The sequence below is a fragment of the Garra rufa genome, chromosome 9 (assembly GCF_049309525.1).
Source record: "Garra rufa chromosome 9, GarRuf1.0, whole genome shotgun sequence".
NCBI classification, from domain to species: Eukaryota; Metazoa; Chordata; class Actinopteri; order Cypriniformes; family Cyprinidae; genus Garra; species Garra rufa.
Window position 1 is genome coordinate 8460 of NC_133369.1, and position 25247 is coordinate 33706.

A 25247-nucleotide genomic window follows, 5' to 3' on the forward strand; every position below is an offset into this window, starting at 1 on the left:
GTATGAGACACTAGTCAAATCCTTGTTAAGCAGCTTTCCAGAGGCGATGAGTTCCTGCTGCTCTGACAGACAAGAAGTGTTCAGAGTTTGGTACACTGCGTTTAATAGCAAACTAAACTGAACATCCACAAGCAGAACAGTGTGTTCTGCTGTGTTTTCTGTGTTCAGTTGTTTTTATTTTTATCAGAGGATCCAGAATAAATTGCAGACTGGCTTGTTATTTGACATCCATCAGAAACATGAACTATTGCACAAAGACCTCATTGCATTTAGAGATTCTGCTTTTGGTTAATATCATTTGTTTAGACTAAACATCAGATGCTTTTCATTAACTCAGTCTTGATTGTTTTCTTTATGAGATTCTCAGGGTTAATGATCAGTTTCTAAACTGAAGCTGTTATTACCCAGGGATTGTTTTTGTGGGTGTTGGACATCACAGTGAATGAGTCTGTTGTCCGCTTCACTGCAGGTTCCTGCATTTTGGATGAAATTCATCTTGAGAATCTGTTGGTAAACTGTTGGGGTCTGATTAACATCATAAATGAGTTTTAACAAAGCGCTCTTTATGAATGGACGGACCCCTTGGTGGACTGAGTTTTGATCACAGGCCTTCTAAGGGCAAAAGATTTGACTATGAAGCATGTGGAAAGATGGTTAAACTCTGAATAAATACAAGAAGGAACATTTTTATTAGCCAGTGTAAAATTTCTATTTGAAATAAATGCTGTTGTTTTGAACTTTCCACAAAAATTGAAGTCTTACAACTGTTTTCAACATTGATAATAATTAGAAATGTTTCTTGAGGAGCAAATCAGCATATTAGAATGATTTCTGAAGGATCATGTGACGCTGGAGACTGCAGTAATGATGCTGAAAATTCAACTTTGATCACAGAAATAAATTACATTTTATAATATATTCAAATTGAAAGCAGATATTTGAAATAGAAAAATATTTCATAATATCCCTGTTTTTACTGTATTATTAAACAAATATATGCAAAACTTGTTGAGCATACTTCTTATTAAAGCATTTTAAAAAATCTTAATTATTCCAAACTTTTGTATGATTATGTGTGGGAAAATGGTTTAAACCTTTAACTGTCACTTCCATTTTTGAACATAGACATGAAAATGCACTACTCAAACTTACATTTTTTTTCAAATAAATGCTGTTTTTTTTTAACGTTTCACAAAAATTGAAGTCTTGCAACTGTTTTCAGCACTGATAATAATCAGAAATGTTTCTTAAACAGCAAATCAGCATATTAGAATGATTTCTGAAGCATCATGTGACACTGACGACTGGAGTAATGATGCTGAAAATTCAGCTTTGATCGCAGAAATAAATTACATTTTAAAATATATATAACTAGAAAATTGTTATTTTAAACTGTAATAATATTGAACATTTTTTTATTGCTTTTACTCTATTTTTGATCAGCCTTGGTGAGCATAAGAGACTTCTTTCATAACAATATTAAAGAAAAATCTTGCTGTTCCAATTAATTTTTATGGTAATGTGTGTTAAATTAATAAGTCAATAAGTCAGAAGGGTGTGCAAATGATAAGCCTTATAATTATACACTAATTAGCCATACATTCATTTAGTAATGTGACCGAATAGATCTAAACTCTGTTATCTACTGGCTCTCGACTGGTTCATCACAGTCTGAAAATTTGGGTCACAGGACTGTTCTGATTTTCTGCTTGTGTAAGTGAGAAGAAAATATCTTTTTGATGTGGTTAAAGGTAATGTGTCTAGTCAAACTTGACAGTATTTTGACTAGTTTGACTGTAATGTGATGTGAACTCATCCTAAGCATTCATACAAGGTGCTTAAAGGACTAAGATTTAAGGCCTGGAAAACTCTTGAAAATGGCAATATTCCTGAAGAGGTACTTAAAGGTGCCATAGAATGCATTTATAGAATATTTAAATTGTTCTCTGAGATCTACATAGAAGGTGTATGGCATAGGAAAGGGCAAAAATTCTCCAGAAAAGGTTTTACAGGTCCATTTACAACCCTAGGATTTGTCCCTAGAATGAAATGCTCTGTTATTACCTTATTTGGAAGGTTCATGAATAATAAAGAGGAGCTCTGCTCTGATTGGCTGTCTCACAGAGCTATTAATATTAGAGGTCGACTGATATTGGTTTTTACCGATACCGATAGCTAGGATGGACCACACTGGCCGATACCGATTAATTAACCGATAGTTTTTGAAAATGGATACTGAACGGCAACTAAAATAGTGCTCTACTATTTTAAAAAATATATATACTAAACCATACTTTGTAAATAAATAAAAATATTAATATGAATTATATATTGATCATTAAAGTTATTTCATAGTTCATTAATGTTAACAAAATAAACTTCAAAATTTAACAATATTACAGTAAATCTTGAAATTAACAGACTCTAACAAGGAACAACACTTCTATTCTACAGCTTTCATCAATCTTAGTTGATGTTACAAATGGGCTCATTTTAAAGGGGTGTGAATCTTTACATTTATTATGATTTCGGATCAAACGGAAAGAGAAAGTGCGATCTATATCATTAATTGCAGCCATTTCAGAAACTATTTATTTTCTGTTATACATTTATGTTTAAATATTATTTGTTTTGTTTCAGTATAATATGTTAATTACGAAAGAGGTTTGTGTAATTTGTAAGTGTCATAAAGGACGTGGTATGAATTTGACGGCAATACGCCGGGAGAATTGGAGAGGGTCAGACACAATTTTTGACCACTTCGTACGTTTTTATTAGTGGAAAATCCCTTCTTAAACGAATTTCGTTTTGTATAATTTTCATCTTAATTTTTAATAGATATTTTTGTTGATTAGTTATTAAAATAAAATAAGAACAGGAAAATGGCATTGTAAAACAAAGTGCGTAACTACCATGCTTCCGCTGCCTGACGAAAAGGCTAAAACATAAATTATAGCTCTATGTGAAGCATACAGACATTATTAGAGCTACAGAAATAAAAAAATATTTTGCTTAAATGCACAATACTCAATCTTCCAGCCCAGAGTCAAGTCTTTATCAACATTAACAATTATTTGGGACAGATCTGTAATCTGTAAAACTATGGCGCGCTTTGACTCGGCAGGATTCTGTCGGCTGAATGAACACAGTTTGCTTTTTCACGTCACGTCTTTAAATCTGCAACTTTGCTGGCTAAGAATATCACCAGCTGGATATAAATCAATACAAATATATGGTAACAATCCTGACATTAAACATTGGTCTGGGGCTTAACCTCTCATACTCTATGACAGCGGAGCAGAGCGTGAGCCGCTTCAGCAAAGAACGCAACCCGGAAAAACTATCGGCAAGGATTTTTGCCGATAACCGATAGGCCGGCCAATCAACTATCGGTTCCGATTAATCGGCAAAACCGATACATCGGTCGACCTCTAATTAATATGCGGGGCATTGAAACTGCTGTTTTGAATCCACAATAACTTTTTAGTTTCACTTTTGAGATCTGTGATTGCATGTGATAGCATGGCTCTGTGTAACGTTATACTACAGCGGCAGTATTTACCACATTTGACAAGTTTAGATGCTGTCAGCGGTGATCAGGATCTGTAAATCATTCGCCATCATCCGCACAGTCATCTCCCCTTACTTTGTTTATGTGGTGAGTGAAATCTTATGCAACCGTGTCCCTTTAGTGTCTCGCCTTATTTTATTAGAACGCTTTATTTGTTTTCCTTGTCTTTTTGAGTACAGACACCAACCATCCCTGCACTTAACATCTCCTGCACAACCTGGAACATAACATTTTTCCCTGTGATCTGCCATTTTGGCTATTGTCCTGGCTTTGTTTTTCTTGGTGTTTTTCTCGGAGGAAACGATGGTAATATATAGTTGTTGTTTTTTTCGTATAACCACAGTACTATAGATACCATGGTTAAACTATGGTTAGTGTAGCAAATCCATGGTAAATGTGTAGTTACCATGGTTTAACTATTGCAATCAAAACAAAACAAACACGTAATGCAGGATGAATAAGAATACCTACATTTGGTTTTCTAGGCACTGAAAATTCTGGGGCTTTGTTAATGTTCCCAATATTTAGAGTTGACATCATTGCAAACTTTGCATGTGCTTCACTTTATTTTTGCAGTTTTGTTATATTAGAATATTTTTATTTATGTATTTATCTTTTTTAGAATTTGAAAGATAAGACATTGTTTGATAAGTGAGGTCTCTGATTAAAGTCTTTGAAAATCAAAAAAGTAGTGCTTTAAAAGTCCTTAAAAGTCCTTCAATTTAATTTTACAACCCTGCATAAGAAACCTTGAACAAAACTACACACGGTAAAAGAACATACAACCCAAGATCATTTTACACACAGGTTACAGGTTTGGTACTGAAATGAAGTCAGTATCTGCTATGTTTAAGTGTTATAAGAAACCAAACCCTTGTATGGTTCCATTGACGACTTACAGCTGTTTACAGTTGTTTTAACAGGCCTTACACAATGTAAGCAGACTAGTTTCACCATATCAGATCACAGAGGAAGTTTCACCGCATCAGTTAAACCTCAGGATCGACTGAAAGGAAAAGCTGTTGTGTGGAGGCATTAAGGTTCTTGTGACGCGAAATGTATTTGATATTCTTGTGTGAAAAAAAAAAAACAGAAGAAACTCTTCACGTTTTAGTCTGGCGTATCTGTTTCTTCTGTGTGTCGATTGAGAAAGAGTCTCACATATCTCTACTTCAGTATTAAGTGCACTTCTTAAGGAGTCAGAATCATTCTAGTGCACTAAAATCTCTAGAATTGAATCTAGTGCACTAGAATTCTCAGAATTCACCAACTGTTCACTGTATTTACCAGAAATATTGCCAAGATAGTCTATATTCTCGAACGTTTGGGATCAGTAAGATTTTTTATGCTTTTTAAAGGACTTTTCTGCTCATCAAGGCTGTGTTTATTTAATTAAAAATGCAGATAAAAACTGTAATATTGAGAAATGTTAATGCAATTTGAAACAGTGGTTTTCAGTTTTAATATATTTTAAAATATAATTTATTTCTGTGATGCAAAGCTGAATTTTCAGCATCATTACTCCAGTATTCAGTGTCACATGATCCTTCAGAAATCATTTTAATATGCTGATTTATTATCAATGTTGGAAACAGTTGTGCTGCTTAATATTTTTTCTTTTTTGGAACCTGTGATACTATTTTTAGTATTCTTTGATGAATAAAACTTTAAAAAGAACAGCATTTATTTAAAATACCAAAAGTTTTGTAACAATAAACACCTCGTTCAAAGTTAGGGGTCAGTATATTTTTTTTCTTTCTTTCTCTCTTTGAAAGAAAGTAATACTTTTTATTCATCAAGGATGTGTTAAATTAATAAAAAGTAATAGTAACGACTTATATTGTTGAATAAATGCTATTTGATGAACTTTTTATTCATCAAAGAATCCTAAAAAAGTATCACAGGTTCCCAAAAAATATTAAGCAGCACAACTGTTTCCAACATTGATAATAAAAGTAATAAATCAGCATATTAGAATGATTTCTGAAGGATCATGTGACACTGAAGACTGGAGTAATGGCTAATAAAAATTCAGCTTTGAAATCACAAAAATAAATTATATTTTAATACATTAAAATAAAATTTATGTTATTTTAAATTGCAATAATATTTCATAATATTACCTTTTTCTGTATTTTTGATCAAATAAATGGTACTTTGATGAAACATTAAAAATCGTACTGATCCCAAACTTTTGAGCGGCAGTGTATGATATAATCTTTAAAAAAGTGCAGTATAACAAGCTTTAATGTATAATTCACCTAAAAGTGAAAATTCTGTCATTATGTGACCCTGGACCACAAAACCAGTCTTAAGTCGCTGGGGTATATTTGTAGCAATAGCCAAAAATACATTGTATGGGTCAAAATTATCGATTTTATTTTATGCCAAAAATCATTAGGATATTAAGTAAAGATCATGTTCCATTAAGATATTTTGTAAATTTTCTACCATAAATATATCTAAACTTGATTTTTGATTAGTAATATGCATTGCTAAGAACTTCATTTGGACAACTTTTAAGGCGATTTTCTCAATATTTAGATTTTTTTGCATCCTCAGATTCCAGGTTTTCAAATAGTTGTATCTTTTAACAAACAATATATCAATGGAAAGCTTATTTACTCAGCTTTCGGATGACATAAGAATCTCAATTTCGACAAATTTACACTTATGACTGGTTTTGTGGTCCAGGGTCACATATATCTGGTTTGAAGCACATTCAGATATTTTTAGTGAAAAACTACACGAACATACTGATTAATAAAGTAAATTTTTTGGCAGTTTAATGCATTTTTGGTTTGTGTTTGTGTGCAGGTGATCGAGTCTCTAGGCATCATGATCTATAAGGCTCTAGATTACGGGCTGAAGGAGAACGAGGAGCGAGAGCTGAGTCCACCGCTTGAGCAGCTCATCGACCTCATGACCAACGTGGCCGACGCAGAGAGCGACTCCTGCGCCGATGAAGGCTACGCCGCCACTGAGGAAGAGGAGGATGACCGCGAGCGGGATCCCGCCCACCCCTGCCGTATCCGTGGCTACCGTGACATCATCAAGGTATCATAGGCTGCCATTTTTTTTATAGGAAGTGACTGTAGATATTACGTTAAAGTAATGTCACTTGATTGGCTGCAACTAACAACGACTTGTTTTCTTAAAGGCGAGACACTGCAGGTGAATAGGGTAAAAATATGAACTAATAGTTATCTCCTTACTTACTCAGTTGATTGATTACATTGATAATTGCATTACAAGTTTTCTAAAATGTTAGGTTTAAATATGCAAATGAGCAAATATGCGCAGTACAAATATCTAAACACTGGATGAAGTCGGTTTTGAAATTCTTGTTTACATTTTTTGACATATGTGACCCCGGACCACAAAACCAGTCATAAGGTAAAATTTTACAAAACTGAGATATATACATCATATGAAAGCTCAATAAATAAGCTTTCTATTGATATATGGTTTGTTAGGATAGGACCATATTTGGCCGAGATACATCTATTTGAAAATCTGCAATCTAAGGGTGCAAAAAAATCAAAATACTGAGAAAATCACCTTTAAAGTTGTCCAAATTAAGTTCTTAACAATGCATATTACTAATCAAAAATTACATTTTGATATATTTATAGTAGGAATTTTACAAAAAATCTTCATGGAACATGATCTTTACTTAATTTCCTAATGATTTTTGGCATAAAAGAAAAATCAATAATTTTGACCCATACAGTATTTTTGGCTATTGCTACAAATATACCCCAGCGACTTAAGACTGGTTTTGTGGTCCAGGGCCACATATTAGAGTTAATGTTTTTACAGACGGGATTTGGGGTATCTTATTTTGTCACAGTTTTAGGGGAAAAAATTAATAAAATCAAGCAAATTATATATGAACAAATCCCTCTGTTAAAAACCTTCAGGATAAAGACAGGAATACAAATGTAAAGTCTGGTGTGTGTAAGTGCTGCTGAAGTGGAGATTGATGGCTCAGTGTAGGAGAAAAAAACTCAGTTTGAGAAAACAGCCTTTAAAATATGTATTATAATTGAAATCTTTTGACACAAATAGATAAAGTGCTATAAAAGAAACACTTAACGGTGTCTTTTGGATGTTTTCTTTCCACTAGTGTGAAAAAACACTAAAAAACCAAAAGGCCAAAATCTCAAACTTGACAGGTGCATGAAAAAACTGTGTTTTTGCCCTTTAAATTTATTTATCAGATATTCAGTGCTCTCTTTAAGCAAATTCAACATGCAAAACATATTTGATTTAATGTCAGCATATTAGAATGATTTCTGAAGGATCATGTGACACTGAAGACTGGAGGAATTTTGTTGAAAACTTTGATCACAGAAATAAATTACTTTTTAAAATATATTCAAATAGAAAGCAGTTCTTTTGAATAGTAAAAATATTTCACAATATTACTGATTTTAATGTATTTTGGATGAAATAAATGCAGGCTTAGTGAGCAGATGAGACTTCTTTAAAAAACATAAATATTCCAAACTTTTGTACGCTTTTTGTATGCAAAAATGGTTTAAAATATTAATGCTGTGATATAAAATGATCACAGTCATATTAAAATAAAATAAAAATCAGTCGTAACAGTTAAACTTTTTTAAATAAACTAAAGTTTCATAAAATATGTCAGTTGGTTAATTTAAAACCTAAATGTAATTTTTAACGAGAAATATTGTTTGATGCAAATGGCTGCACTTTCTTTTGCTGTTATGCTGCATTTGATTGATGCTGTTATGTGTATTTAATTGCTGTTTTAGATCATAAAAATACATGCATTATGCAAAGATGTAAAACTGTTTTAACATTATTTGATCAAAAGTACTGCAAAAACACTAAAATATTTAAAATATTTAAACAATTCTTCAGAAATCATTCTAATATGCTGATTTGCTGTTCAAGAAACATTTATTATGTTGAAAACTGCGGAATAGATTTTTTTCAGGTATCTTTGATGAATAGAAAGATCTTTTCCACAAAATAATAATACTGCCTCCAAGCTATTGAATGGTGGAGTGTATAATGTTACAAAAGCTTTTTATTTTAGATAAATGCTGATCTTCAGCAAAGAATCCTGAAAAAATTACTCAACTGTTTTAAATATTGATAATAATAATAAAAATGTTTCTTGAGCAGCAAATCAGCTTATCAGAATGATTTTTGAAGGATCATGTGACACTGAAGACTGGAGTAATGATGCTGAAAATTCAGCTTTGACCACAGGAATAAATTACACTTTCAAATATATTCAAATTGAAAGCAGTTATTTTAAATAGTAAAAATATTTCACAATATTACTGCTTTTACTGTATTTTAAATCAAATAAATGCAGGCTTGGTGAGCAGAAGAGTCTTCTTTAAAAACATTAAAAATATTTTGGATCGGATAAAATGTTCGGTATATAACTAAAGCTCATATGAGACACTGGACCACAAAACCAGTCATAAGGTTAAATTTGACAAAACAAAACGACGCCATAAATAAGCTTTCTATTGATACATGGTTTGTTAGGATAGGACAATATTTGACTGAGATGCATCTATTTGAAATCAGAAATCTGAGGGTGCAAAAAAAATCTAAAAGACAAAGAGAAAATCAAAATCACCTTTAAAGTTGTCCAAATTAGGTTCTTAACAATGCATATTACAAATCAAAAATTACATTTTGATATGTTCACAGTAGGAATTTTACAAAAAATCTTCATGGAACATGAACTTTACTTAATTTCTTAATGATTTTTGGCATAAAATAAAAATCTAAAATTTTGACCCATGCAATGTATTTTTGGCTATTGCTACAAATATACCCCAGCGACTTAAGACTGGTTTGGTGGTCCAGGGTCACATATGAGACACTGTATCCCACAATGCAGTGTGCTCAAGCTCTCAGTGTGGGCTGAGCTGTTTTTTTCTGGTACACATGCTTTAATTCACAGATCTGTTGATCACAGTGAGAGCATTTATAAGTGTGTGTTTAAGTGGCGTGTGGATGTTTTTGTGGCTCTAATGGGCTGCAGACGGAGTTCTGCTGTCAGTATGAAGCCAAGAGTGACTCACCACACCTTCTGTCCATTTATTTCATTTATGGCACATTCATATGCCACGCTACAGGTCGATGCATTTCCTTCTGACCTGTATGAAACATTCATTTTGTATTCCCAACACGGACATCTGTATGATGAATAATTAAACATGAAGTTCATAAGAGTGTGAAACTGAATGAATTGCTGTCTTCACTGTCTGTAGCTGTGCACCCTTCACCTGCCCACGCCGGCAGACGCACCCAGTCACTACCAGGCCGTGTGTCGAGCTCTGTACGCCGAGACCAAAGAGCTACGCACCTTCCTGGAGAAGATCCACAGCGCCAAAGAGGTGAGAGCAGACCCACAGGTTACACTTACACTTCCAAAATCAAGCTAAATGTAGTATTTTTATATTCCTGAGGTCTATCCCATTGTCCTCCCAGTAGATTTACATTTATACATGTGTTATTTTAGTATTATTTATATACTGGTATTTTGAATTTATTCTTAGTTTATTTTTTATTATTTTGTTGTAATTGTTTTATATTACTGTGTAAGTTTATTTTATATTTATTCTATTATATTTATTCAGTTTTAGTTTTATTCCAGTTCTAGTTTGTTTTGAAGTAGTTTTTATTACATATTTTTGGAATCAAATACATTTTGCTTGAAGTTTTTGTCATTTACATTTTTGTTAATTGCTATTTAGGTTTCATTAATTTTATTTAAGTTTTAATTTAATTTAAAAAAATCCCCCAAAAATATTTTAGCTTATTTTTTAGTATTTTTTTACAAATTTTTTTTTTTTTTTAAATATTACTATATAAATTTATTTTATTTTAATTACTTTTTATTACTATTTATGTTTAATTTATTTTTATTTCAGTTTTAGTTTTATTTTATTTTCTACTTTCAAAAAAAATATTTTTATTTTAGTTTTTAGTATTTTTTAGTCATTTAATTTATTGTATTTTACTGTATACGTTTATTTTATATTTATTGTTTATATACTTTTTCGTTTTTATTTATTTATTTTTTTTAGTAATTTTTTTTTTAGTAATTTTAAAAAATATATATTATTATATACGTTTATTTTATATTTATTTCAATTTTAGTTTAGTTCTAGTTTTTGAAGTAGTTTTTATTATATTTTAATTTTAGTTACATTTTTAGTCATTTTGCTTTATGTTTTTGTTAATAATTTTGTTTTTATTACTATTTAGGTTTCATTTTTATTTCAGTTTTATTTTTATTTTCTATTTTCAAAAAATATATATTTTTATAATTTTTTTTTATATTACTATATACATTTATTTTATATTTATTTATTGTTTATATACTGGTATAGTTTATACTGATATTTTGAATTAGATTTTATTTTTCTATTTTCAAAACAATAATTTTTTTAAGTAATTTAGTAATTTTTTAAAATGTATTTTTTATATTAATATATTTGTTTATTTTATATTTATTTCAGTTTCAATTTTAGTTTAGTTCTAGTTTCTTTTAAAGTAGTTTTTATTATATTTTAATTTTAGTTACATTTTTTGTAATTTTGCTTTATGTTTTTAATTTTTTTTATTACTATTTAGTAATAAAAAAAAATCTATTTTTATTTTAGTTTTTTAGTTTATTTTTTTAGTTATTTAATTTTTTTTATATTACTATATACATTTATTTTATATTTATTTATTGTTATTGTTTATTGTACTGATATAGTTTGTACTGATATTTTGAATTAGATTTTAATTTTATATTTTCAAAAACTTTTTTTTTTCAGTTTTTATTTTAGTTAATTTTTTAGTAATTTTATTTTTAGCTAATTGTTTTGTAATTTATTTATCTTTTTAAATATTACTATATGTTAATCTTTTAATTTTAGTTCTAAATTGTTTTGAAGTAGTTTTTATTATATTTTACTTTTAGTTACAGTTTTAGTAATTTTGCTTTGTTTTTGTCATTTTAATTTTGTTTATTACTATTTAGGTTTCATTTATTTTTATTTCAGTTTTAGTTTTTATTTACAGAGTTAGTAATTTTAGTTTTCATTTGGTTTCTAATATTCTTTTCCATTTTAGTTAAAGTTTTATTAATTTTGTCATGATTTTCAGCCCCAAACCAAGCTAAATATATTATTTTTACAGTATATTCCTGAGATTCATACCATTCTCCTCCCAGTAGATTCCCATTAACACGTTTAATGTGTATTTTAGTCTTATTTATATACTGATATAGTTTGTAGTGATATATATATATATATAATATATTTTATTTTAGTTTTTAATTTTTAAATTTTTCTTAGGTTTGTTTTGTATTTTTATTTACTGTAAAAGTTTAATTTATTTTTAAGTTTTAGTTCAGTTCTAGTTTGTTTCAAAGTAGCTTGTATTGATATATTTTAATTTTAGTTAATGTTTTAGTAATTTTCTTGTATGCTTTTTTTCAGTTTTACTTTTTCATAATGACATTTGACATTTTTATTCAGCATTTTTATATGTCAATAGTTTCAGTTTTTAGTTTTCATCTTATATAGTTTACATTGTATATAGTTTAAGTTTTAGCTATTCGATGGTTGTTAGTTTTAGCTTTTACTTCTAGTACTTCAGTGGAAATGCTAAACGTTAAAATAAGTTTATTTTTCAGTTAATGTGTTTTTTTGATGGTTTTTGTTTCAGTATATATATATATATATATATATATATATATATATATATATATATTATTGATAACATCCCTGATTGGTGGTTTGACATTTTTGCTCCTTCTCTCATAACATGATTTATGATCGAATAAATGAAATAATGTTATATATAGAGAAGGGTCGCAGCTGGTTTTACCGCAGGTTTGACCTTAGACATTATAGTGACATTTCCATGTTTCCTTTGATTGTGCCCTTTATAATTTGTCAGCCAAATAACATGGCTTATATAAAACTATCCTAGAGAAACATAAAACCCAGACCTGGGAGAGATGGGAATTAGTTTAATCTTAGCTCATTTGTCTCCACTGATCTCATTTCACATGAAAAAAGGGTGTTTGTGTAGACGTCTTAAAGACACAGCAGCAAAAACTGCCTGAGAGAGGATGGACAGTGATCAAGAAAAACTGTTCTTGATGCAAGACATTATAAACATTATATGTGGGGGGAAAACGTCTGATATGATCTTTTTTAAGCCTACATTTATATCCTAACATGTGCTTTATGTGCTTTGGGCTAATAGTGTCAGCTCTGTGTTGGCATACAGTGACCAAAAAGGTGTTTTTTGAGCATCTCCACATTAAAAATATATCTTGCATTCACACAAAATCATCCTTCACTGTATTCCACAGAAAATCTGTGTCTTTTGTGGCTCTACAGCTCCTCTTTATGGATTTGATTGTAAGATGAGATGAGCCACTCCACCTTCGCAAACCGTCTCCTTCTGTGCTGGTTCCCATGAGGGTTTACTGTTACCCTACTCTAAAGCCTTTTATTTCCAAACTGAATAATGACGCCACCGTTTGGGCTCAGCTGCAAGGGGAAATGACTTCAAATAAAATGACAAAAGTGAACATGCATGACAAGTCAATATGAGGAGCTTCTGTTGTCCTGCTCTTTGTTTCAGGATAAATCAGATAAATAATCACACTTATTATAGTAAATCTAATATTCATTTCCATTTTAGTTTCAGCCCAAAATCCAGCTAAATGTATTATTTTTATGTTCCTGAGATTCATCCCGTTCTCCTCCCAATAGGTTTACATTAATATTTTTTATTATTAATTTAGTATTAAATTAAATTTAGTATTATTTATATACTGATATAGTTTGTATTGATATTTTGAATTAGTTTTTAAGGATAAATCAGTGGGAAATCACACTATATATTATTTTTTTTAATCTCACTTGTGAATTCATTACTTTGTAAATTCATAAACAAATAACAGATGAGCATCTGCAAATGGCATTAATCTTTAGTCAGGAAAATACAATATTTTAGTTTTTATTTCCAGTTAGAATTTTTTTTTTTATAAGTTATTTTTGTCATTTTTTGTCTATGTACTATCATAGTTTATATTAATATTTTGAGTTAGCTTTTATTTTAGTGTTTTCGGTTTTCATTTTCATTTTGTCATGTGTTTTATTATATTATATTTTTTATTGCTTATTTTTTTACAGTAATTTTAGTTTTTAATATTATATATAATATTTATATCAGTTATTTCAGTTTTTTGTTAATATTTTGAATTATATTTTATTTTTATAGTGTCATATTGTCTAGGAAATTACTTAAAGTGACAGTTATTTTCATTATATACTCATAGTTTATATTAATATTTTGAGTTTGCTTTTATTTAAATGTTTCCAGTTTTTTAATTTCAGTTCATTTTCACTTCAGTTTAATTAAATTTTTGTCGTGTTTTATCATTTTATTAGTTTTTACTTATTTTAATATTGCTATTTATGATTAATTTGAAAATTAATTTTTATTAATTTTAAAATAATGTGCATCTGCAAATGGCATTAATCTTAAGTCAGGAAAATAAAATATTTATTTCTTTTGATTTCAAGTTTTCAGTTTTAGTTTTTATTTCCAATTAGTAATTGTATTTTTTTTTTTTTTTTTTTTTTACATTTTATAAGTTATTTTTGTATTGTCTATGTACTATCATAGTTTATAATAATATTTTGAGTTTTTTTAATTTCAGATTAATTTGAGTAATTTTGTCATGTGTTTTGTCATTTTTATTTAGTTTTTTATTACTTATTATAATATAACTAATATTTCATTCTTTCTTTTTATTTACAGTTAGTTATAATTGTAGTTTTTAATTATTTATTTTTATTTATGTTATTTCATAATTATATTTTATTTTTATATTGTCATATTTTCTAGTAAATTACTTAAAATTACAACTAAACATGCATGACAAGTCTGTTGTGCTGTTCTAAAACAGTGAAAAATAACAGAGCTTTTATTTTAATGTTTCCATTTTTCATTTTAATTTCAGTTTGTTTTTTAGTAATTTTGTTATGTGTTTTATCATTTTATTCGTTTTTTTATTATTTTAATATTACTATTTAGGACTTATTTGGGTTTTTTCTTTCAGTTTTTTACTTACAGTTAATAATTTCAGTTTTTAATGTTATATATAATATTTAAATCAGTTATTTTTGTATCTTTTTGTTGTTTGTTTTGAATATTTTAATTTTATATTGTCATATTTTCTAGAAAATTACTTAAAATGACAACTAAACATGCATGACAACTCTGTTGTGCTATTCTAAAACAGCAAAACAGTGAAAATAGCAGTTATTATAGCAAAAAATATATAACTTCTCTTATTTATCTCACCTGTAAATTTATTACTTTGTAAATTCCCAAACAGAAAACAAATGTGCATGTGCTAAAGGCAATAATTGTGAGAAAATGAATGTCACAATGCAAACAAATCTTAAATCAGGTTTCATTTTCCTTTTTCAAAATGTGATTTCCCTTTTTTCTTTTAATTTTGGGTTGAAATAAGACCTGTACGTGTTCTTGACAGCTTTGGTGAGATTCATCTAATTATCGGGTGTAATAATAGACTCTGTCACACGCAGCAGCTGTACTGCCGCATCTATAGATTCTAGAGGATTCTGCTCGACTCAGCTGCTCTCTGAAATGTTGTGTCTCGCTCTGATTGGACAGAATCTGCGTAAGATGGAGGGCGACACCGTCGACGAACCTGGCAGGGAGCTAAACGAGCTGCAGAATGCTGATTGGGTAGGTGACCTGTCAATCAAAGAACAGAGACGTTTGATTGGCTCTATTTGTTTCTTATCCAATTTAGTTTAAAAGACAATTAATATTCAGCAATGTTCAAAAATGTTAACATTTATTTGACTGCAGTGACACAGATGAGAACAATTTTGAGTGTGTTTCATAATTGAACTTTGCAATACTGACAACTGAAATGAGCTGAATAATGACACAAATGTTTTTTTCCTGTTTATTACTCTGCAGCTGCTTTAAAAAAAAATTAATGTAACTTGAATTCCGAGAACAAATGTGACCCTGGACCAAAAAGCCAGTCTTAAATAGGACAGGTATATTTGCAGCAGTAGCCAAAAATACATTGCATGGGTCAAAATTATTGATTTTTCTTTTATGCCAAAAATCATTAGGATATTAAGTAAAGATCATGTTCCATAAAGATATTTTCTAAATTTCTTACTGTAAATATGTCAAAACTTAATTTTTTATTAGTAATGTGCATTGCAAAGAACTTCATTTGGACAACTTTAAAGGCAATTTTTCAGTATTTAGATTTTTTTTGCACCCCCAGATTCCAGATTTTCAAATAATATCTCAACCAAATATTGTCCTATACAAACAAACTAACAAAAGCTTATTTATTCCGCTTTCAGATCATGTATAAATCTAATTTTTTTTTTTTTAAAAGCCCCTTATGACTGTTGATTTATTTTTGTAGACAAATGATCTGAACTGCTATCCACATTATAAATAGCTGACATTTATTTTAATTTCTCAAATGTAATTCTAAAAGAAACATCTAAGATAATGTTCTCAAAATATTGTAAACAAATACATAAACAGAACTTTACGCTGTTTTAAATGTTTCAATTTAAAGTTCATGTAACGTTTAAATGTTACTAGTTGTAGCATTTCGGAATGTTCAGGAAACATTCAAAAGTAACATTCCCATAATGTTTGCAAAAAAAAAAAAAATAGAATGTAACGTTCATCTTAAAGCTTTTATAACACTTTAAATGTCATTTTGAACATCAGAAATAATGTTTTTATAATGTAAAGAGTACATTAGCTGGGATGTTGATACTTAAAAAGGAACATAAATGAATGAAAAAAAAGTTACATTCCCTGTGAATATTATTTAGTCTGTCTAATGTAACTAATGCATGTTTGCTGCGATCAGGCGTGGCTCTGGGTGCAGGTGATGCGAGATCTGAGGAACGGCGTGAAGTTGAAGAAGGTCCAGGAGCGGCAGTATAATCTGCTGCCGATCGAGTTCCAGTTCACGCCGTACGAGATGCTCATGGACGACATACGCTCCAAACGCTACAAGCTACGCAAGGTCATGGTGAGTTTCCCTGATGTTCATGGAGCTATTTAGAACCATCTGAGGATTTCAATTTCTAATTCAGAAAAAAAGTCATTTAGATGAAATTTGAATTTATGCATTTGATAGATGTTTTGTTTTTTTATCTAAAGTGACTTACATTGCATTGAAGTTATACATTTTACTAAGTTCATGCATTCCCTGGAAATCAAACCTATGAACTCATGCCTTGGTCTACTTTTTGAGCTACAAAAATATTACACAAAAGTGGGTTTGTAGCATCAAATTAGTTTGAGGCATGTAAACACACATTAACTTACTTACCAAAGATCCAAAAAACATTTTTTGGAAGTTGCATTCAAAACAAATATTAATTGCTAAATATCTATTGCTTGGTCATGACATAAAATGTATCTGAACTACTGATAGACAGTGATTGCAATTATAAGGGGTTTAATGATGTTTGCATCAAAAATGAGTCAGCAGCTAGATTTTGGTTAACTTTAGCTTAAATTTATGGTGACAAAAATCCAAACCCCAAATACTATAAATGTAATTAACTGAAAAAAAATATAATTCATCTAAGCAATTAATTTATTCCTGTGATTTCAAAGCTGAATTTTTAGCATCATTACTCCAGTCTTCAGTGTTACATGATCCTTCAGAAATCATTCTAATATTCTGCTCAATATTTGCTGCTCTAAAAACATTATTATTATTATGAATGAATGATGCATTTATATAGTGCTTTATCGTGTATTGCTGTACACCCAAAGTACTTTACAATCACTTGGGGATCTCAACCCCAAATTATGTTGAAAACAGCTGAGTAGAATTTTTTCAGGCTTCTTTAATGAAGAACAGCATTTATGTCAAATAGAAATCTTTTGTAACATTATAAATGTCTTTATTATTGCTAAAAGTAAATAAATAGATAAAAAAATAAAAGTATTACTTTCTATAACCCCCCCCTTTTTTTTATCTTTTTATTCATCAAAGAATCCTGAAATAACATGTACTCAACTGTTTCAAGTATTGATAATAATAATAATAATAATCTTGAACAGCAAATCCGCATACTAAAATGATTTCTGAAGGATCATGTGACACTGAAGACTGTAGTAATGGTGCTGAAAATTCCGCTTTAATCACAGGAATAAATTACATTTTAAAATATATTCAAATAGAAAGCAGTTATTTTAAATAGTAAAAATATTTCAGAATTTTACAGTTTTTTCTGTACTTTGGATCAAATAAATGCAGGCTTAGTGAGCAGAAGAGACTTCTTTAAAAACATTAAAAATCTTACTGTTCAAAACTTTTGACTAGTAGAGTGAAAATACAAAACAACTTAAGATGTAACAAAACCTAATGTACATAATTAATAGCAAAAACATGATTATTTAAACAAAATGCCAACAACAGAAATGTGGAAATGTGGTCAGTTTTTTACAGTAAATTATAAGATGGTTGTTTTTTATGTCCCAAATCTGCATATTTAACAGTAATTTACTGTAAAATTGCTTTATATGTCCTGTTAGATCAGTTTTTCGCTATATAGAGTAAGGGAACCAAATAATAATTTTTTCCCGTATAATTTTTAGTCTTTCATGCTTAAAATTACAATCATGTTTACCATTTAGGTTCATGTGTGTGTGTTCAGATCTCTGTCTCTTCGTCTCTCAGGTGAATGGAGATATTCCTCCCAGGTTAAAGAAGAGCGCTCATGAGGTCATACTGGAGTTTATCAGGTCCAGACCCCCCCTCAACCCCGTGAGTGATGCTTATTCACTTCATACACACTCAGAAGGGACTTCACTGAGTCTGAATTGCATATGCTGTCTGAAATGTGTTAGTGCATGATAATTGACCATATGCACGAATTACTTCCTTGTTTTAGACAAGCCAGCTAAGTCAACTGTACTGTGCCGTAATATGAGTGTACTTTGCTCGTTTTCTCTACATAATCCATTCACAATCAAAGAAAAGTTTTGAGAATGACAAACGCGAGTTTAAAAAAAACATCTGACAAGCTGATGGCAAAAAAAGATCTGTGCATTAAACGATTCAGACTAAATTCGGAGTAACAAAACTACAGCAGTAACAAGTTTATGTTGGTTAAATATAGGCTATTTAATAGCTTTTACACTTCAAGATAAAGCTTAAAAGATGTAGTTATTAAATTATATCAAATATTTCCAATTCATATTGAGTGCATTATTTCATTCTTATACCATTAATATTTAACTTATTTAATTTGTAGTGAACTACAGTATATGTAAGTATTTAAATAATTCACCCTTATAGGCTGTTTGTGTCTGAGCTTATTTATTTATTTCAATGACTTTCTGCACTTGCTATACTATATACTTCAGTGCAGTAAAATTACTACAATTTATTTTACTAGTAAATTTAGAATAAATCGAAAACTAGGGAGTTGAAATGGCATCTGCAGCCAATGATTGATCCTCTGCTGCCATCTTCTGGTTATATGGGTCATTTCATGTCATTTTCATCTTAAAAAGATGCCTTTATAAATGAAAAGTGAATCTTTCAAGTGAATTTTATCACACAGCTGTAGAGTTGAACAGTAATAAAGGTTTTAAAATATTGCAAGATTTAAAAAATGTGTTCATAACTATGGAGGCAAGTTGCTGATTGTTTAACCATGCAGGTACTCTCCTCGCATTTAATTTATGAGTTGTTAAATAATATGAAACTGAATATTCATGCCGGTATCATTATTTACAATGTTGCAATTATTATTTTTCTCAGTTTCTGATAAGAACGAAGCAGTAGAGGAGTCTCAAGAGTGTCCACCTATATATAGCACATATAAAATGAGCTTCAGCGGAAGTTTACGAGAAGTTCTAAAGAACGCTTCATGCATATGGTCAATTGTGACAAGGTAAATGAAATTTACTCATGCAATAATATGTACATGTGATTTCAGGTGGCAGCACGTAAACTCAAACCACAGGCCGAACGTCCTCCCAGCCTGCATGAACGCATACTGAAAGAGATCAAATCAGAGAGGAAGCTGAGGCCCGTATCGCCCGATATGATCCGCAGAAGTCGATTCGGTGAGATTTTAACACACACAAAAGCCTACAGTACTGTATAGCAAGGTTATTTTCGTAAACGACAACTAAAACTAAGACGAAAACAATTGATCCGAAAACTTTCGTAAACTGAAGAGAAAGAAAAAGACTAAATTTTTCCTCCAGTTATTTTCTTATTAATAATTACTATATTAAAAATCACAATACAGCTATTTTTTATTTTATCTTTGCTATTATAAATAAGAACAGATGCGAAAAAACAGTCTAACAAATAGCCTAGAAAGAAAGAAATAACGCTTTACCTTTATCATTTTTCATTTTCATTCTCAACTGTGTTCATTAGAAATAAATTGATTATTAAAACTACAAAAGCAGTTTAAAGAAGTGCAGCGAGTGATTCCCTCTTTTCTTTTATGGTTAGATTAACATTAATCAATAATAGATGTACTGTAATGCACAAATCAAATGTGACCCTGGACCACAAAATCAGTCATAAGGTTAAATTTTACAAAACTGAGATGTAAACATCATATGAAAGCTCAATAAATAAGCTTTCTATTGATGTATGGTGTGTTAGGATAGGACAATATTTGGCCGAGATACAACTATTTGAAAATCTGCAATCTGAGGGTGCAAAAAAATCAAAATACTGAGAAAATCACCTTTAAAGTTGTCCAAATTAAGTTCTTAACAATGCATATTACTAATCAAAAATTACATTTTGATATATTTATAGTAGGAATTTTACAAAAAATCTTCATGGAACATGATCTTTACTTAATTTCCTAATGATTTTTGGCATAAAAGAACCCATACCATTGACCCATACCATGTATTTTTGGCTATTGCTACAAACATACCCCAGCGACTTAAGACTGGTTTTGTGCTCCAGGGTCACATATATAATGTTAAAAAACAAATCAGATGTTTTTCCCCAACAGTTCCCTAAGCGTTCACTTAAGACAGAACAGATTATGTTTGCGTGAATACTGAAAGAATGTAATTCTGTGTATATGTGTATTTATTGGGTTTCCTGCATTATGTGCACACTTTGGATGACAGTCCAGAGAAAAGGTAATCCTCTCAGTAAATGTACAACTAAAGAAACTATTAGATGTCTAATCACTAATTCACTTAATAAACTAATTTTTGTGAAAACCTCAACTGACATTTTTCACCTTTTCACCATTTTGCCTGTACCTAAAAATATCCTGTGCGCATTTACACTCATTTTGCCAGTAAGGTTAACATAAAACGTCATTAAACCGCAGAGAAGTACAAAAGTGCAGCAATTTTCATGACGTACAGAAAGCAATGCCTCGGAAAAAAAGCGATCTGCCTGTTTACATGAGAGTTGCATTGGCACATATCCCATTTATACCTGATTTGTTTCCACATACCGATCTCAAAATATCCGAATGCATGCGTTTTTTTACCGGTTTACACTGTCATAGAACAGATCCGACCGTGTAAACAGGGCCTAAAAAACTAAAACGAAAAATAAACTATATAAAAACTAAATAGAAATATGTTCACGAAATTAAAACGAAACTAAAACTAACAAAACCGTTAATGAAACGAATAAAAACCAAACCAAATTTTATTGCAAATTTGAAAACTATATTAAAATAAAACTAATAATAAAAAAAAAACTATAATAACCTTGCTATATAGCACATGCATTTACAAGATAAGGTCGTTTAGAGCTGAATGTGCATCATGGATCATGTATGAAGGTCACTGCACACGCTTACAGCTCGATGTAATCAGACTTGGTGATGTTCAATTGAGACAACTGAACAATCACAGAAATAAATGTGTCTTGACATTTGCTCTGATTGCAACGCAGCAGCCACACAAGTACCAGCTTCTGTGTGTGGCCTATATCTGCTTCATACATGGCTAGTATTATTTAGTCCATCTGCGTACATTAAAAATGATTTAAATATCTGGCTATAACCAGTGTCCAAAATAAGAATTACTGAATGAATGATCTGATCTTCTGCTGTTGTGAATCTAAATCCTTGCCTGTTTTCTTGCAGTCATTCGGCCTCTTAGCATGTCTCAGAGTTTTGATTCTTCAGGTAAAGCCATGATGTGATGCTTTAGTGCCGTCTGTGGTGATTTACAGCTTGGTCTTCTGTCATTTCATCCGTCACACTGGGAGCTGTTCATTTGAGGGTCCTTTAAATTTGGAAATAAAGATTTAATACTCAATTTCTGGCGATCATGGACGTTATGTATTATTTACCTTTAGTTGAAAATATTGTGTTGTAGAGACCCTCAAACGAAATGTGACCATTTTAAAATCCATTTTGATGTCATCTTTCTTAGACTGATTAGTATTATTATTTTGATTCATGAGATATGATTTACTCATTTGATCCCAATCACAAATGTAGTATATTTACATATAATGAATTTCAATATATTAAAAATATTGTGATATGGAGTACATACATATATGAAACCTATTAGAAACTGGAACAATATATATATATATATATATATATATATATATATATATATATACTGCCATTCAAAAGTTTGGCATCAGTAGGATTTTTAATGCGTTTTAAAGGAGACTTTTCTGCTCATCAAGGCTGCATTTATTTGATTAAAAATATAGAAAAAAACTGTAATATTGTGAAATGTTAATGCAATTTAAAATAGTGGTTTTCTATTTTAATATACTTTAAAATCTAATTTATTCCTGTGATCCAAAACTGAATTTTCAGCATCATTACTGCGGTATTCAGTGTCACATGATCCTTTATAAATTATTCTAATATACTGATTTATTATTTTATTTTTTTGGAACCTATGATACTTTTTTTTTTAGGATTCTTTGATCAATAAAACAAAAGAACAGTATTTATTTAAAATAGATAACTTTTGTAACAATAAACACCTTGTTCAAAGTTTGGGGTCAGTAAATGTTTTCTTTCTCTCTCTCTTTGAAAGAAATTAATACTTTTATAAATTGTGTTCTTTTTAACTTTTTATTCATCAAAGAATCCTGATTAAAGTATCACAGGTTCCAAAAAAATACACTGAAGACTGCAGTAATGATGCTGAAAATTCAGCTTTGCATCACAGAAATATATTATATTTTAAAGTATATTAAAATAAAAAACTACTATTTTGAATTGTAATAATATTTTCATAATATTACCTTTTTCCTGTATTTTTGATCAAATAAAATACTTAAAAAAAAGATTAATAATAAGTATTTTTAATCTTTTTTTTAAGTATTATATTTGATCAAAAATAAAAAATAAAAACATTAAAAATCTTACTGATCCCAAACCTTTTCAGACGTGTATGTTTATGTATGTGTAATACATTTTTGGACATGTACATTTATCTATTATAAAACCTGTCAATACATGTCGATATTATGTAAGTATATGTTACCCTGGACCACAGAACCAGTATGGGTCAAAATTATCGATTGTTCTTTTATGCCAAAAATCATTAGGATATTAAGTTAAGATCATGTACCATAAAAATATAAATATATCAAAACTTAATTTTTGATTAGTAATATGCATTGCTAAGAACTTCATTTGGACAACTTAAAAGGCGATTTTCTCAATAGTTAGATTTTTTTTTTTTTTTTTTTTTTTTTTGCAGATTACAGATTTTCAAATAGTTGTATCACAGCCAAATAGTTTTTTATCTTAACAAACCATACATCAATGAAAAGTTTATTTATTTAAAAAAATGACCCCTATGGTTTTATATGAAACCAATTAGACATTGAACAATTTCATATGTTAATATACTGTATATATCTAGCATTTTGTATTACATCTTAAATAAGTAAATATAAACATATTATATAAGTAAATATAAAAGATAGACATTTAAATATGCTCATTATAAAACATATATAACATACAGATTTTTAGTACATGTGATTGCTACATATAATACCATATAATATCTGTAAATGTAAAAAAAATTAGGACGTAAAATTAATCATTCTTCTTTCAAATTGTGCTCGGTTTCTGACTAATCACTGATCATGTGACTCTTTGTATAGATGGCATCAGGTTCATGCTGTGGTGTCGTGTGTAATGACGTTTTATGTGCTCGTGTTTGTTCTGTTTCTGACACCTGTGACTCACTGCTAATGCACAGAAACACTTCTAACATCATGTACAAATGACAAACAGATTGTGCTGATTATACACTGACAAAAACGGGTTTCTTACTTGCTTTCTGTTGACTCTGGTAGTTCTGTATTCTAGAACCTGATCAAATCAAACAAGATTATTGGAGTATGTTTTACATAAAAATACATTTCAGTCTTTCTACTTGAGAATTTCACATTTAATTCAGTGCTACTTCCAGTGTTGGGGAAAGTTACTTGTAAAAGTAATTCGTTACAATATTGAGTTACTCCCTAAAAAAGTAACTAATTACATTACTTAGTTACTTTTTATGGACTTTTTAAATCTGGGCAGGGCTTGCTTGTTTGTTTTTAATATAAAAAGCTCAATTTTTGGCAAATGTAAAAGCCTTTTTACACTAAAGGCCTCAGGCTTAGAGAAAAGTAAATTGACGTCTGTACAGTAGACCGCAGAAGAAAAAATGTCAACTTTTCAGTAATAAAAAAAGGAAAACAAATGTTAGATTATCTTGAGTCATTTTTGCTTATTAGTATGGATGAATTGGAGCATCAGAGGTCGGCAGCAAATGGGTTTAAGTACATAAAGGATATTTGTATTATTTAACATTTAATTATTGCCGGTTTGCGTTGAATTTCACTGTTTGTATTCATTTTGAGAAATACTGTATGTTTTTTTTTTTTTTGGTGAGTGAGATGAATTAATGCATGTTCACATTTATTCTAGAACTAAAGTAACATCTTACTCACAATTTCTCTCAACATGGGGACAGGAGAGCTTATAATCAATAAATGGGGGAAAAGTAAGTGGCGTTACTTATTTGAAAAAGTAACTCAGATTAATTCTTGTCAATTAAAAAGTAATGCGTTACTTTACTAGTTACTTGGAAAAAGTAATATTATTACGTAACTTGCATTACTTGTAATGCGTTACCCCAACACTGGTTACTTCCTGTATTATTTGTGGAATTAAGTAGCTATTTCTGAATTTTTAGGGATGCTCCGAAAGGAAAATTCTTGGCTGAAGCCGAATAAAATTAAAAAACTCGATTATCAAACACTTTTTTTTTTTTTCACCATTGCATAAATAAAATAGCCATACAGTTTTGTCTTACTTTTCAAAAAGAAAAATCAATTACAAAACAACAATTTAAAAATGTTTACTTAACACTGAACATTTTTATCATTTTAGTAAACGTTATAGCCTACCAACAAACCACAATTTAACTTTTTAACTCATTTTTTAAGAGCCCCTTCTTGAATCAGGCATGTGTTTTTAATGTACAAATAAATGCAGCCTTGCTGAGCAAAGGAGAATTAAATAATAAATGTATTAATAGAGCTGTTGTAATGATTGTTATCATTATTTTT

At 29.7% G+C, this 25247-nt stretch overlaps 1 protein-coding gene across 1 annotated transcript; it reads left to right on the forward strand.

Moving 5' to 3' along the window:
* The first annotated feature begins 569 nt into the window (after positions 1-569).
* On the forward strand, positions 570-21842 carry LOC141342421 (protein spire homolog 1-like). Its single transcript, XM_073846864.1, has 8 exons — positions 570-653; positions 6389-6628; positions 9841-9966; positions 15290-15364; positions 16536-16700; positions 18366-18452; positions 19633-19762; positions 21784-21842. Exons 1-8 carry the CDS (start codon positions 570-572, stop codon positions 21840-21842), a joined length of 966 nt encoding a protein of 321 aa, XP_073702965.1.
* The last annotated feature ends 3405 nt before the right edge of the window (positions 21843-25247 follow it).